The sequence below is a fragment of the Conger conger genome, chromosome 18 (assembly GCF_963514075.1).
Source record: "Conger conger chromosome 18, fConCon1.1, whole genome shotgun sequence".
Taxonomy (NCBI): domain Eukaryota; kingdom Metazoa; phylum Chordata; class Actinopteri; order Anguilliformes; family Congridae; genus Conger; species Conger conger.
The window spans coordinates 2,215,001-2,231,619 of NC_083777.1; the positions used below are offsets into that span (position 1 = coordinate 2,215,001).

A 16,619-nucleotide genomic window follows, 5' to 3' on the forward strand; every position below is an offset into this window, starting at 1 on the left:
AAAAAGACATAAACAATTTTCATGCAATTTGGTATGTTCAAAAATAGCATAATTAATAAATTGTAAAGACAGGTTCATAGCAACAAATCTAATGAAACAAACCACTCGTGAGCACTATGCTTTCAAAACACCAGAATACAGCAATTTTGCGATGTATTTTTCCTTTGCTTTACTTTGTATTCTCTAAATGTAAACCTTTAGTACTGCAGGCATGCTCCTGTTCGTTTGTCACTGAAAACTAAATTCACAAACATTTAACTTCACTTTGCCAAAGAGAAACTAAATAATAATAAAGCATAAATAAATGGAATAGGCTTTGTATAACTCTGGATTAATTCTGGCCTTGTTCCAATTAAATGACAGAGCAGCTACAAAATACTAAATAAAGAAATAGCCTCAACTAAGTTGTGTCCTCAGTTGGCGGGAGCCTCTATATCAGAAGCGCTATGTCATGGCTGAACGCGCAGAGTGTGAACGCGGTGGTCCAGTTTCAGAGCTCTGAGGGCTGAGGTCTGTGGGAGAGCGCCGATGCGTGACATCATCTCAGGTTTAAGCTGATGCCATGAGAGTGAGCGTAAGATTGACTTCAGCCAGAGTTTATAAATCTGGGTGCTTATCCACAAGGCACCCACGCTGGGCTACGACCAGCATTCGGCTGGAGGAGAGCTGCCTCAGTTCCAGTGCGTGGCTCTCTGCAGTCTCGTCTGGCCCCGGCGTGTGGGAACGTAACTGGCCTGTGGATCGTGAATGAGAGTGCGCAACTTCAGCTGGAATCTGTATCTACAGCGGACTACAGGGGAGTTGGTGCAACCAACAGAGATACTCACATTTGGAGGAGCCTGTAGGGTAGTGGTTAAGGTACATGACTGGAACCCGCAAGGACGGCGGTTCAATCCCCGGTGTACCCACAATGCGAATCATTGAGCCTTAACCCTGCATTGCTCCAGGGGGGATTGTCCCCTGCTTAGTCTAATCAACTGTAAGTTGCTTTGGATAGAAGGTTCAGCTAAATAACAAATTACATCGTAAATATATGGATTTGTTTGTTTACTCATTTATTTGATGTAGACCAATCATCACAAGTAATGTTAAAATTAGAATATGTGCAGTATTTGCATGCCCATGCAGTTTTGCTTTGTAAAGGAACTAAAATTTAATGTAGACAAATTCCCAGGTGCACCATGCTTACAAAGAATTCTAAATTACCTTGACATTTCCATAGGGAAAATCAGTGCACTTGATTTATATATATATATATATATATATATATATATATATATATATATATATATATATGTGTGTGTGTGTGCACACATTATTGTACTCCAGTGGAGAAATGAAAACAAAGAAACATGACTATGCCAGCACTGTGTCACGCGACATGCGATGCCAGCTCTCCTTGAGCGGGCACGTGCGACATCTCTGAACCCCCCGTCATGATCCTGCTCGGGCGGGGAAAGTCAGTGTGCTGTGGAGGCTACACGTCTCACTGTGCATCTTTGTGAGACGTGCACTTTTCCTCAGCAACTGAGTAGGGTTCACCAAATGAGCTGGCATATTACCCGGCATGCTGTGCTACCCGCAGTACCACAAAACCGTACCGATATACTGAACTAGTACAGTACTCTGCTGTGTACATAGATGTACATATGCTCATGTTTTAATTTCTGAATTCAATGGGTCTGCCGGAACATAAATTCTCATGAGCTTAACTGAATTCAAAGTGGGTGTGACCTAATTAGTTAAGCAACGAATGCTATTTACGCAGATCCAATCTTTAGTATAGTGTGTGTGAACTGAATGGACATAGATGGAGAGATGATTGATTAAGTTGAGAGACGGCGCATGGAATTAAATCAGAGTATTCGTATAATGAGGGGCGATGGGGGAAAAACAGCTAACGCTAATAAAAACTTTTAATATGGGAGATTTTGTCAACCTTTCGGAAAAAGCTATATTGTTAATGTGTGTCTGCTGTGTTTGCTATTTAGTTTCCCCTGTATTCAAAACTCTAAATTTAGCACTGATGCTGCAGGTTTCTGCGCCTTTTATGTTGAAGATACGTATGTAGGCACGTGAATACAGATACTGCTAATGATAACTTACTACTTGCGAAGAGAGAGGTAGAGAGAGAGAGAGAGATCGTTTTGGAAATGGGGTAGACACATTAAGACGCCATCCGCACAGACACTTCAATTAGTATACGCATTCATATTTTATCGTCACGCAATTGCTAAATGGCTGTGTTCTCATTTCATGAATAAGAAATTTACGTCTAACAATTATTTCATTCGGAAGCAACTTGTCCCTGGCGATGTATGTGAAGTGGTTTGGAACCACCGAATTTCAGTGTGAAAGAATTACAGGCCTCCTCATGATATCTTTGAGTATCCTGCGGCATGTCGTTAATAATTAATTAAATACTCAACACATTAGGGCATAGTAAGTAAGGAAACGCATTCAAGGCCGGCTATCTCTGAAGCAATCCTCCATTGACCGTATCTGACAGAAATCTTCAGGCGTTTCTTTGTGTACACACAATATACTTTGATTCAATGGTTCCTAGTGCAGAGCAAATTGCGAATACCAGCACACAGTAATAATTAATACAAACACTTTGAAACTACATCTGTGCCACTGCGAGAGGCGTTTTGTTGTGGAGCCGTCACAAGCGTCTGTTTGCCGTTTGACTTATTGCACTTCGATTTTCGCACTGGTTCAGTCGTCTGCAGCCCTGCCGGTCTGAGACGTGCATTGTATTGTTGGATAGGTGGTAGGGCGGGTGGTGGGTGGGTGCCGTGAGAACAACTTTATTGGGTTTACTTTTCATTGCGGCGTGGTCGTATCTTAACACACCAGGTAGCCACAGATTTGTTTCCCCGGCGATCTAGGCTATGTGTTTTGGGGCGGTTGTCTAGTTTCTTGGCACCGGTGATTGGAAGGCGCACCTTCTCAGCCGGGTGTTGCAATAGGCTAAGCTACAGCAATGGTTTGAGTTAATGCCTGGCCCTAATGGTAGTGTTTTTCATTAAGATATACTCTTGTCTTGTTATGTGTTTATGACGGATTAACTATTATTTCTAGCAATTCACTGTAAGATTTCGGCTTATTGAAATATAAGAGTAATTCTCAAACCATTAAAAAGTAGTGAAATCGTCCTAGTTGGTTTCAGCGTCATCATATGAAACAAATTAAACATGTCGTCATATCAATATGTAATAACTGGTAGGCAAAATTAAGCCAGCTAGGTAGACACCGAAATCCAGTGATGCTCTGATAAAAATCTATATGAAACAATTATGCAATAGATGGAAACTCAGAAGCTGCTGTATTTTGTACATGAGGGGAGGGCTGGTTAATCTAATTTGTCGATGCTCCGCTTTATATTACTAAAAATTAACGCATAATTATTAGAATACCGAGGGACAGCCAGTTGCGTCTTATTTGCTTTGGCGTTCCCTGCGGGGTTCGAAATCTATGTGTAATAAATAGAAGAAACGTGTTTTTCTTTCATTTCGCCTCTGCTATAGAGGAGGAAAAAAACTGGCGGGCTGGTACCATCCTCACGATTACCATGGGTGGGATGCGAGTGTGCTCCTCTCTATAGCCACGGATTTACACGTGACGGATTGCAAGACAGTCATGGAAAAACGAATTATAGATAATAAAATCGCTTCAAAGAATGTTTGGCTTATTTCTGCCGTAGGATTAATTAAGAAGAGTAAGAAAACATAGCCCGATCGCGTTGTGTGTGTCTCGCCCTCCCCCGCCGTTCTAGCTTCTGCAAAAAGGAACGGAGTATCAATCTGATGCTGTCCACGGTTTCCAGGGTGAAATTTTCCCCCAGGAAGCATCCAAAAGCTGCTAATTAGAACAGCTAGGGAAAAAGATCAACCGAAAAACGGAGGAAAAGGAAAGCAGGTTGTGAATAAGAACGAAAAAGGAAAACTGACGACCTCTCGCATTCTATCGCAAGAAATCCTGGTACAGACGATGTTTTTTTTTTTCTTAAAGTACCGCAAGAGCATTTTTATTTAATGTTTCTATAGCAGGGCAATGGTAGGTGAAGACGCTGTATGGAGGAATTTAATCAATCAGCACCCGCTAAGAGTGGACAGCTCCCTGCCTGTTTTCCCTGCGAGTCGTGTTGCTCGATTTGAAATTGAATAGATCTTTTTTATTAAATGGCGCGATTTTCTGACCGACTGCATTTTATTTTTCTTAGCTAATTTGTTTGTAAATAGATTAGGCAGCACGCAGTTGAGGTGTCTTTATCCGGGCGGATTTTCGAAAGCCATGTAAAATCGAGCGCCGTCACAATTAATTAATTCTGCTTTCTTCTTGCAGGAACGATTCTTGGGGAACCTGGTCCGCCAAGGGATGTAAAACCGTGCTCACTGATGCATCCCATACAAAATGCTTATGTGATCGTGTGTCTACCTTCGCCATTTTGGCTCAGCTACCAAGAGAAATAGTAAGTATTATGGAAAATATTATGGCTGTGCAATGCGAATGGAGACATAGAAACAATCCGGAGCTTTATTACGTGTGTGTGTGCGGGCGCGCTGGCGTGTGTGTGCGTCTCTGTGTGTGTGTCTGTGTGTGTGAATTCGTGGATGCTTGAGGTAGCATTGCTGCGTTTATCAGATGTTAATCAGGTCTATACGTTTATGTGCACATCTGACGGCAGCTGTATGTTCTGTGGGTAATTATCCACTTGCGTGTGTAATTATATGCGCGTGCATGTGTGTTGCCGCCGGTGCGCACCCCTCTCCCCTAACCCCCATCATCACGTACAATTTCGTATGTGTACAATTTGTATGTCATTCCGCTTAATTAAACGAAACATGGCGGTGTTTCTCCGCATTCTATCTAATTCACATTTTACTGTCAATCTCGGCGAGTGTGCGGCAACTGAACTGGATAATGTGAGGGTTTCTGTTGGCAAGGCCGTGTTGTGCATCATGAGTAGCAGTGTGAAGCACGCCAGGCAGCAGTGTGGCTGTAGAGATGCTAGTGTCTGCCAGTTCCTCAGTGAGGTGTCACTTTTCACTTTTTAATCTAATTTAGTCCTCTCTTTCTACCCACTACTCTGGCTTTTCATCAGAATTAGCATTCCCTTGATGAAATGAGAATGATCGATACGTGCATCAATACTGATTACGGCCACAATTCAGGAGCCCGGGAATGTTTATTTTAATGGTTGAACAGAAAGGAACAGTTGCTTTGTTTGTGTGTAGCCTGCAGTGTTCGTGAGTGTGTGTGTGTGTGTGTGTGTGTACGCGCGTTTGTGTGTGTGTGTGTGTGTGTGTACAGTGGGCCTGGCGTTTAATACCTCGGCTTACAGCCAGTGTACGAGTGACATGTCAGCGTGAGTTGCGAGGCTTGTAGGTGGGACAGAGCGGGGAGGCTGTGTCACATGTTGCATTCTGGGATTGGTCGTAAATTCGGCGGCGGTAGATAAAACACCGGTGATGTTTTACTTTAAGTGTGGCGGTATAGCGGCGGAATGCAGAAGCGGGATGCGGATATTGAGATAGACGGCCTACCGAACGCGATCTCGCATCGGCCGGACCTTCTGCTGACGTACTTGCGTCTGTGAGGCATCGGGTTTCATCCATCCGCATGATGGACCGGAATACGTGCTGAAAATAAGACAGTGAATATTTGGTCGTTTTACCCCAACAAACGAAGGCTTGTTTTATGCTTAGACCCTTTGTTTTGTTTTCTCTGTTACTGTAACATAGATCCTTAAGTAGCCTACTCTATCCTCACTAGTATCATTCATTCAGTAGACCTTTAAGACTTACTGGAGCTGATGGCAAGTAAGCATGACCCTATTGCCTTTCATTAAACTTGCTAGACATTAATGGCTTTTTTCTATCAGCTAGCCCAAATCGCATTAGGCCAAATGGTCTTAATTAAAATTCTGGCATATTTTACTAATGGTGTGATGTCTCGACATTGAATAAGTACTTTTGTGCGCTTGGTTTAATATTCACGAGTGTCTAATTAATATAGGGTTGTATGATTAGCTCGAAACTGAAATAATGGGAAAACTGATCGTTTTGAAGAAATGAGTCTTTTTTGGCTTTAGAAATGTAGAGTAGCCGAAGAATTGAGATCTTAAAACATGTTAATATTGATTAGTTTCCATATTAAATTTGAACTAAAATCAGTATGACGGTTTCCAGACTTATTGAGTATAGCTGATATGAGAGCCTGGGGTCTTACAATGGACTTAATAATCTTTCACTATAGACTGAAATTATACTATTCTTACTACTACTACTACTACTACTACTACTATTACTACTACTACTACTAGTAATAATAATAATAATGACCATGCCATATGTAACACAGCTCAGATATTTATAGATATTTAGTACAAATCACAAAGTGAAATAAGTTGAAATGTCACTGTTCTGGAAGTGCTGAGTTTTCCTGTTACTAAAAGAACAGAGCAACCGCACATCCAAAGCAGATAGCGCTGGTGCTAGGTCCAAAAAAGGGACGCTAAATCAGAAAGTAATACCAGCACACTGCCGGTAATGCTTGCCTGATGAAGACCTGCCAAAGTGGTAAGGTTGTCAGTCTTACCACACAGTAAATAAATGACCAGGGAGCATTTACTGCAGTCTCTGGGTATTCTAACTTTTGACTCTTGATGCTAGCCTTGCTGACCAGCCTGGTCTATGGTCACTGGGTAAACGTTACTCAGCGAATCGAGGTCTGTTGGTGAAGTCCACTTGGCTGGCAGCATGTGGAGATCTGTGCTGAACCCCACCGTCACTGTGCTTTCCTTGCGTCTTCTCCGCAGGCTATGGAGTACACAGGAGTGCCCACCGTGACTCTCATAGTCGGTTGCGGCCTGTCTTGCGTGGCCTTGATCACTCTGGCGGTCGTGTATGCTGTGCTGTGGAGGTGAGTACACCGCGTCTGCACTGCACTGTGTTTCTGGTCTTATAACAAGACTTTGTTTTTCTCTTAAGTAGAAAATGTTAGCTTGTTTTAAGTTACTGTTTGCTTTACACCTGACATTTTCTCACCCCATTGGCAAATCTTGAAATGAATCAAACGTTCTCAACTCATTGTCAGTTGTTTTATGTAATTTAGCAAACAGTGGTAGAAATATTAATTTAAGAGCTCAAGGCTCAAGGCCTACTGCACAAAATATCTGTCTCAACAAGCATTTTTTGTCTTGTAATAAGTTTTAAGATCTTTTTTTTTCTCTCAAGTAGAAAATAGAGAGTAGAAGTTACTGTTTGCTTGACAAGTGAAATGTTTTTCCTCCATTAGCAAATCTCGAAATGAGTAAAAAATGTCTTGCCTCATTGGCTATATTTTTGTCGTATTTCACAAAAAGTAAAAGAGATATGATTTAAGTCTAAAATACTAAATAAGATTTGATTATTTCTGGGTTTTTGCAGTGCCCCTTTTGCAGTTTTGTGTTGTACTCGTACAGGAGAGATGGGAAACACTATTCAACACACACACACACACGTTTCTTTCCTCCTTCAGATGAGGTCTTACGTCAAGGTCATGTAATGAAACAGTTTAATGAAACGATGATGTGATAGGATAATGATCGAGGTTATTACTGGGTATGCAATAATATGTCTACTGATGTACATGGATATGGAACCTAGACGTGAGCTTTTTACTGAGTGCTTGAGAAGGCATCAGACCATGCGTGTGAACTGAAGCTGGGCGAGGCAGTGTTGCTGGATGTTTGAGGAATTCTAGAGGAAAAAGTGTTGGCTTTTCCCTCACTCTTTGGCCCTGATCTCCAGGTACATCCGATCGGAGAGGTCCATCATCCTGATCAACTTCTGCCTGTCCATCGTCTGCTCCAACGTGCTGATCCTGGTCGGACAAACGCAGACACACAATGTGGTGAGTCCATCAAATCCTTCACTTTTGCTGCACGGCTCTGATTGTACCCTGATTTCCTGCCAAGCACAGTACATGTTTTAATTTTCTCCTTTGAGGTTTATTCTTATGAAGTTCTCTCACGCAAAAGAGCTGCTGGAAAAAAAGAGACAGACTGCTATTGACTTAACATGTAGTTAATGCGTAGCTGGACATTTTATCGAGAATATACATATGTTCGGTTTTTCCGCATAGATGATATGCCTGGTTCATCTTATCCTGAGCTTTAGGCAAAAACGGTGTCACCAGAACCAGCAGATAAACAGTGTTGAAAGTACTGACTGCTGTTACAGATCCTGGTGCCAGGACTTCAATTCTTCAAATGGCTCAGTAAAGTATTTAGATATCCAATTCCCTCAGTCTTACATATCCTACTCTCAACTCTTTATTTTTAAACTGTTAGGAATGTGCATGCCACGCTACATTCATACGGTTTGTCATTCTTACTGTCCTGTATGTTCATATCTGTCTGGGTGTGATGGAACATGCCGGAAAGGTTGGGAGTGCTTGTTCAGCCGATGGACTCGTCCTGTTGATGGTTTGAGTGGCGGGTCTTCACTAATAATGCATGGGTTGGAATGTTGTGTCCATCCTGTTGCCACAGTAACGTGATATCAGTGTCTGTCCAATCCGACCATCGGTCCAGTTTGTCGGAGTTCAGCAGAGGCTGTCCACGTAACCTTCTGGGGTGGTGGGGGGAGGGGTGGGTTCATTTGAACTGGGTGCAAGGTCCTCGTTCCTGTGTAACACAAAATAAGGTCCCCGTATGTTACCCAGCTTGAGGCCAGCGCACCTGTTCCTTTAAGTGACCTGTGCCACTTCAGTCTTGCACCATCCCCTCATTGAAATGCAGGGGCCATTGTGTGCAATATCGCATGCAGTGCATAAATTATATCCCCCCGTACGCCAGCTTCAGCCGGAATGTGTTCTCCATGCCGGCGCGGTGCAGCCAGTAGGCTAATGCTCACATTTGTAGTAATGACATATCTGTACTTTGCAAACCCCCGGAGATATTTTCAGCAGCTGGGTTTGAATTGCATTTTCTCTCCCACCGACCCACCCATTGCGGCCTTGGTTTCAGCCGTTCACTCTTCATCTCAGACCCAAGCACAGGTTTGAGGATGGTGTTTGCGGACCCTGCACTGCAAAAATTACAAAACATAAGTCAGTCTTAACAAGTAACTTAGTCTTATATTTACACTTGAAATCTTATTTATATTACCTTTTTGCTAAATGAGACAAAACCCTGCCAATGAGGTGAGACAGTTTGACTATTTGCCAACAGGGTGAGAGAATATTATGTCAAGCAAACAGTAACTTAAAACAAGCTAATATTTTCTACTTGAGAGAAAAAAGATCTTAAGTCTTATTACAAGACTAAAATGCTTGCTAAGGCCAGTTTTTTTCTGGTTTTTGAGCACCCCCACTTCACAAACAGGAAAGAGGCAGACTGTTGACTTCACGTTCCCTAGCCAACACCAAAATATGTCAGCCTTAGACTGCTTAATCAGTAACAGCTCACCTATCAGTATTCCCACAACATTTATGCATTGTAGGGCCACTCCGTTATGCCCTTCCACAACGTCTCGGCGACAAAGGAAGCGTTATTTGTCAGAGGGCGGATGTCTTCAAGGTGAATTCCGGAGGAGGCCCTGGACGTGTCATCTCGGGGATGGGACGTTCTTGGCTCGGGTTCCTCCTTGCAGCCGTCCGCATTCTGCTGAAGCGTGGGCTCCGGAGCCGAATCCATCACGGTGAAATGTGGCATGCTTGTCGCGGATGAAGCCCCGAAAGACATGATCTACAGCAGCCCCTTAGGATTGTGGGAAAGAGTAATTGTGTGGCTCAGGGTTTTTGATTCAATCACCATCTTAGAAACTGTCTTCAGCCCTTCATCTATCCAAAATTATGGCCCACTTGATAATCATGTTTTACAGGAGGCAGTGCTGGTGGAGGTAGAATCACGCACTACGATATTACGCTGGTGTGTCGTGTTTATTTAGGAGGTCAGGATTCCCGGTCTCAGTTCAGGAATTGAAACTTAAGTTTGCTTAAATAAAAAGAACTGAAAGAGCCTGTGGCATCGGTGTAGTTATGGAAGCGCTGTTTAAATGAGCCGTGCTGTAAAAAAAAGATTAACAAGCGTGGGAAGAAACTTCTAGATCACTCTCATATAAAATGGAGATGTGTGTTTTAATTGGTTTCAAACTGCTGGTGCCTATTAAAAAATCGTAGCACATCCATAAACTGGGGCTTCAAGGTGATGCGAGCAGAGTGTACTGGAGGCACGGGTAAACAACCTCAGGCTGCTTACCTCTCTGAGTTAGCACGGCAAATTAGCTCTCGCCGCCCCCTTCCCTCCCCTAGTCAGGGGGAGAGTCAACCCCGCTCAATCATCTCCTCCTCTCCTATGGAAGTCTCTCTTCTCTCTTTGCTCATGAATGTAAGAGTCGCCAGTCACTCGACCACTCCCCTCACCTCCTGTAACATGGTCACTCGCCTCCTCCTGTGGACCAGAGGAGCCCGCCTCCTCCCATTGGCTCCTGTAGAGCTGTCAGTCACCCGCCAGCCCACAGCGCGTCCACTCAGACTACACACAGGTTCAGCCCTCTCCACTCCTCCATTATCCACCAGCTCACACTCTACCCTAAAGCATCTCCAACTGCTGTAGACAGGGCAGGCTATAGCCTAGGGGTTAAGGTACATGTCTGAGACCCGGAAGGTTGCTGGTCCATGCCCCAGCATAGCCACGATAAGGTCCATGAGCCTTGAGCAAGGCCGTTAGCTCCACATTGCTCTGGGGGGGATTGTCCCCTGCTTTGTCTAATCAACTCCAAGTCACTTTGGATAAAAGCTAAAATTACTGCAATATAATATGACTGATGTCTGATGACATATCAGCCTGATTATGACAGTGGGCTGGTTGTACACATGTTTCAGTGTTTTAATTGGATAAGATTTATGTGTCCATAGTGGTGCACTATGGGGTCTGTTGGTCTGGATTTAGTTTTAGTAGTCTGGCCATTGTCTCTCTGAGCTCTGAAAGTCATTCAGGACAAGGGCGTTTAGCGAATAAATACATCAGTGGGTAAATAAAGATTGCTCTCATGCGGGTAGCCATCGGTGTCTGTGATTGGTAGAGGCGGGCAGCGGAATGATTTGGGCGGCCAGAGCACTTCAAGGATTCTACCCATAATCCTCGTATCACAAACTTTCCCCTGAGGGCATGAGGAGGATGGACAGAGGTAGTGTTATTCAGCGCAGTCTATCCTTTTAAAAAAATGTTTTTAAATTCCTCATGAAATGTCATTCGTTCGTCCTCCATCATGTTTGGGACAAAGACATATATTTTCTATACTTGGCTCTGTACTCCACAACGTTAGATTTGTAATGAAACAATTACGTTGATTAAAGTGCACATTCTCAGCTTTTTTTCAAGGGTATTTCTATACACTTTGGTTTTGCTCTGTAGAAATTGCAGCACATTTCATAAGGGGTTCCCAAGCTGTGGGTCGGGACCCCATGTTGTGTCGCTCGATTTCAGGATGGGGTCATTTAAGCGGATAAGATGCTTCTATACACATCATAATTCATTCTGCTGCTGCTACCAGCCGTTACATTATCAATGAAGGCAAGTGAGCCAGCGCCCGTAGCAGCCATGCAACAGCACGTTTCACAGATGAGGGGGTGTGCTTCAGGAAGTTACTTCTGGCCTCCACGCAAAGTGAATCTTGGCCTCATCTGTTCATAACACCTCTTCCAGAACTCTGCAGGCTGGTTTAGGTACTTCTTAGGACACTGTAACCTGTCCATCCCGCTTTTAATAACTAGTGGGCTGCATATTGTAATGTAGCCTCTTTGTTTGTGAAGCCTTCTGCAGACAGTAGTCACTGATAAATGCACGCCTGCCTCCTGAAGAGTGCTTCTGATCTATCGTAAATGTGTTTGGGGGTTTTTCTTCATTAAGGCTACCAGCCCAGGCAAATGCTGAGCTCTCTAGTACTCCCTTTCTTCTTAATGATGTTTCAAACAGTTGATTTTGGTAAGCCTAAGGTTCGGCCTACATCTCTGACAGTTTTTTTTTTTTTTCTATTTTCTGAACAAGGTAATGGCTTTATTGACTTTCATTGGCACACCTCTGTTCCTCATGTTGACAGATGCCAATAACAGTCTCCAACAGCAATCAAAACCCTTGAATCAAGACTAGATACTGTAAGCTCTTTTGCACCTGCACTAAGGAAGTGATTGAACACTACTGACTAATCAAACACCTGTGAAGCCATTTGTCCCAAACGTTATGGTGCTGTGAAATGGGGGGACACTGTATTAAATTGCTGCAATTTCCACACGGTCAAACCACAATGTATAAAAAATATATTTTAATAAATGCTGAGGATGCAGACTCTAAGCGGATGTGCATTGGTTGATTACAAATTGAAAATTGTGGAGCACGGAGCCAAATCAAGAAATGAATATATGTCTTTGTCCCCAACATTCCAGAGCCGGCTGTCTTGCGTACACACAGTGAAAATAAATCTGCAGAAATAGTGCACTGGAGGGGAAATGTTCTGGACAGCCTGGCTGCAGACACTCAAGGGTAATGGCCAAGCCAAGCCAATAAATTATGTTATTTATTTATTTATTTATTTATTCCTCCCTGTGTGAAGATTTCCGCAGTTAGATTATATTTATTTTTTTAACCCCTTGCGTCCCAATCCCAATACGAAGTGGCCCCACTGAAATCCCGAGGGGGGTTTTGGCTTTGGTTGAGAAAATTGAGAAAGCTGAGAAGATTTAGTAGGGTTTTAATTGAGGCCCAAAACAATAGTATAGCAGTCATTTTGATTGGTTGAAGAGGTGTAAGGTCATATGGCACTCTTGGGATTGTACGGTAGTTACGTTTGAGTGCTATATGACTTGTGGGAGTGAAAGGGTTAAAGGCTTGGACATGTCAACGTGTCCAAAAGGAAGAGAGCTCTATGCTCAACACAAGTTTATGTGATTAATATATGTATTTTTGTTATTATAGTCATAGGGAAGTTTTGGTGTGGTGAAATTAAGAATTGATCAAGGTGTCAAGGTGTCAATTCTGCAGACCAGTCGAGTCAGACCTCCTGAACTTGTGCTTCCTGGCTTTGGAAGCACCCCTCACGGTGTCTCTTCAAACGTCCGGGAGATTAAAAAGCTCAGCCATTTATGTGTTCAGGGCCATAAATCTCCCCATCGCATCTTCAGATGAGCTCAGCGTACATCCCATTGACTGGAGCTGAAGAGCAGCGGGTTTCAGCTTGACTTGCTCTGTTGTTTTTGGTCCTCCTGAGTCGAGTGAGGAAGTGAGGAGTACTGTAGTTCAGTTATTCCATTTGTCTGTTGGACTACAAGTAGTCTGACTGCTGAAAGCTACAGTTCATGTCAGTGATTCTAATGAGCTAGATTTGCAATCGTCAAATCTGGATCTCGAATCCAAATCCGGCCATGGTTCTCTTTTCTCTCAGGTAATTAGCTGAACAATTAGTGCTATTGATTGGCCAGACTATCTTCACACCTGACTCCCAGGTAAAGGGAGGGTGGAGAACCAGCAGTTCTCTGACCTCGAGGACTTTGATTTGATGATCCCATAAGGAAATATAACTTTATATGAAACAAATAACTTTAGAAAACATAAAAAATGAAAACAAACATGAGCAAATATGCCATCTGTCCCCTGCAACGTCACAGTGTGTAAAGTCACAGTGTGTTTTTGGGGGGTGTTAAAGTCACAGTGTGTGGTTGGGGGATGGGGGATGTTAAAGTCACAGTGTGTGGTTGGATGTTAAAGTCACAGTGTGTGGTTGGATGTTAAAGTCACAGTGTGTGGTGGGGGGATGTTAAAGTCACAGTGTGTGGTTGGATGTTAAAGTCACAGTGTGTGGTTGGATGTTAAAGTCACAGTGTGTGGTTGGATGTTAAAGTCACAGTGTGTGGTGGGGGAATGTTAAAGTCACAGTGTGTGGTTGGATGTTAAAGTCACAGTGTGTGGTTGGATGTTAAAGTCACAGTGTGTGGTGGGGGGATGTTAAAGTCACAGTGTGTGGTTGGGGATGTTAAAGTCAGGCTGGTGACTGACACACACAGGAAGGTCATAACAAATATGGCTTCCTTCATTTCCATGGACCATGAGGATAAGCTAGCTTTTGTGTTATTCTATTTTTCTTTTTTCTTTTAAATAAGTAATTAACCAATGCTCCATTGGAGTCCAGTGCTGCCTGCTCTCCATAAAGCAGAGACGTTATTGACAGTGAGTTCACAGTTCAGTGGAGAAAGCCTTCTGAGCCGGTCCACATTGTTGTAAATATCGATAATGTCCAAACTAAACAGCACAGTTTCAATTTCACTGCCTTTGCCTTTGCCTTTCGTTTCTTTGTTCATTTATTCACGTGCATAATATAAATATATTAACATATTCTGCGGGCATATATGGAATATAATGCTGTCCCCCTTCAGAGCCTCGTTCAGAGGAAGCGGTCTGATTCCTCCCGCAGTGAAATCCTGTAGGTGGGTGTTTATTTGTCACAAAAATCAATGCTGTTTGTTGGTCTTAACGTACCCACGTCTTGAGTGGAAATCAATGGGGGGCCTTTGATAGAATTGATTAAAAGTTTGTGCTGTGATAAGCAAAAAAAAAAGAAAAGAAAAGGAGGCTCTGTGTAAATCAGGAGTACAATGCAGTAAGAGCTCATGCACGAGTGCGGCAGCAACACGACACCTTCCCACCATCCAGAGGAAACACAGGTCTACAGGTCTACACTCACCACACCTTCCCACCGTCCAGAGGAAACACACGTCTACAGGTCTACACTCACCACACCTTCCCACCGTCCAGAGGAAACACAGGTCTACAGGTCTACACTCACCACACCTTCCCACCGTCCAGAGGAAACACACGTCTACAGGTCTACACTCACCACACCTTCCCACCGTCCAGAGGAAACACAGGTCTACAGGTCTACACTCACCACACCTTCCCACCGTCCAGAGGAAACACAGGTCTACAGGTCTACACTCACCACACCTTCCCACCGTCCAGAGGAAACACAGGTCTACACTCACCACACCTTCCCACCGTCCAGAGGAAACACAGGTCTACAGGTCTACACTCACCACACCTTCCCACCGTCCAGAGGAAACACACGTCTACAGGTCTACACTCACCACACCTTCCCACCGTCCAGAGGAAACACACGTCTACACGTCTACACTCACCACACCTTCCCACCGTCCAGAGGAAACACAGGTCTACAGGTCTACACTCACCACACCTTCCCACCGTCCAGAGGAAACACACGTCTATACTCACCACACCTTCCCACCGTCCAGAGGAAACACACGTCTACACGTCTACACTCACCACACCTTCCCACCGTCCAGAGGAAACACACGTCTACAGGTCTACACTCACCACACCTTCCCACCGTCCAGAGGAAACACACGTCTGCACGTCCACACGGCCTGCTCCAGCCATTTCTCACACCAGGGGCTCAACTATGTTTTATTATTACTATTATTATTATTATTATTATTATTATTATTGTTACTACTGCCGTAGCTGTTATTAAGGTTGTTTGTTTATTATTATTATTATGTGGTTTTGTTTGATTTTGTGGTTTGATCATTATCATTATTCCTTATTTTATTCAACGTCATGGGAGTTCAGAATTGTTTGCATTGAACACGCAAGTTAACTGGGTGAACGTTACCATAGCGACGGCGTATTCTTCCTCCTCAAACAGAAACATTTCTTTACCTTTTATCGTCGTTCCCTCTGTTTAGTTGAGTGGGGAGGGCAGGAAATCCAGACTTCTGTGTCTGGATTACTTCTCAGGATGTCAGAACTGATGGTGCGTGAACAGGAAGTGTGCCCCTTATTTGGCTTATGGAGAAGAGGAAGGCTACATAAAATGGAGGCAGAGGCTCGGTTAAACGTGCTGTCTCTCCCACCTCCTCCTGGCAGGAATGCCAGCGGCCGTCTGGCTCTCAGCTCACACCCGGGCCAGTGCTACGCCTCCCCTAAGAAAAAAGAGTTTCCAGTGAAGTGCCCTTTGATCCTGACACACCAAAGGGCTCCTCAGCCACCCCCTCAAGTGGCTTTTCAGTTTTTGGCAAGCGCTCTGCTCTACGACAGGGTTCAGCTCGGGAGCGATATGAGCACTCTGCTCTACGACAGGGTTCAGCTCGGAAGTGACACGGACACTCTGCTCTACAACAGGGTTCAGCTCGGGAGCGATACGACAGGGTTCAGCTCGGGAGCGATACGACAGGGTTCAGCTCGGGAGCGATACGACAGGGTTCAGCTCGGGAGCGATACGACAGGGTTCAGCTCGGGAGCGATATGAACACTCTGCTCTACGACAGGGTTCAGCTCGGGAGCGATATGAGCACTCTGCTCTACGACAGGGTTCAGCTCGGGAGCAATATGAACACTCTGCTCTACGACAGGGTTCAGCTCGGGAGCAATATGAACACTCTGCTCTACGACAGGTTCAGCTCGGGAGCGATATGAACACTCTGCTCTACGACGGGTTCAGATCGGGAGCGATACGACAGGGTTCAGCTTGGGAGCGATATGAACACTCTGCTCTACGACAGGGTTCAGCTCGGGAGCGATATGAACACTCTGCTCTACGACAGGGTTCAGCTCAGGAGCG

The 16,619-nt window shown here is 44.1% G+C and overlaps 1 protein-coding gene across 1 annotated transcript in view; it reads left to right on the plus strand.

Annotated features, from left to right (window-relative positions):
• adgrb3 (adhesion G protein-coupled receptor B3) overlaps positions 1 to 16,619 on the plus strand; it is a 232,618-nt gene that overhangs the window by 172,738 nt on the left and 43,261 nt on the right. Inside the window, 3 exon segments of the mRNA XM_061227768.1 lie at positions 4,348 to 4,474; positions 6,824 to 6,927; positions 7,797 to 7,899. Of these exon segments, the coding sequence (XP_061083752.1) occupies positions 4,348 to 4,474; positions 6,824 to 6,927; positions 7,797 to 7,899 (334 nt within the window).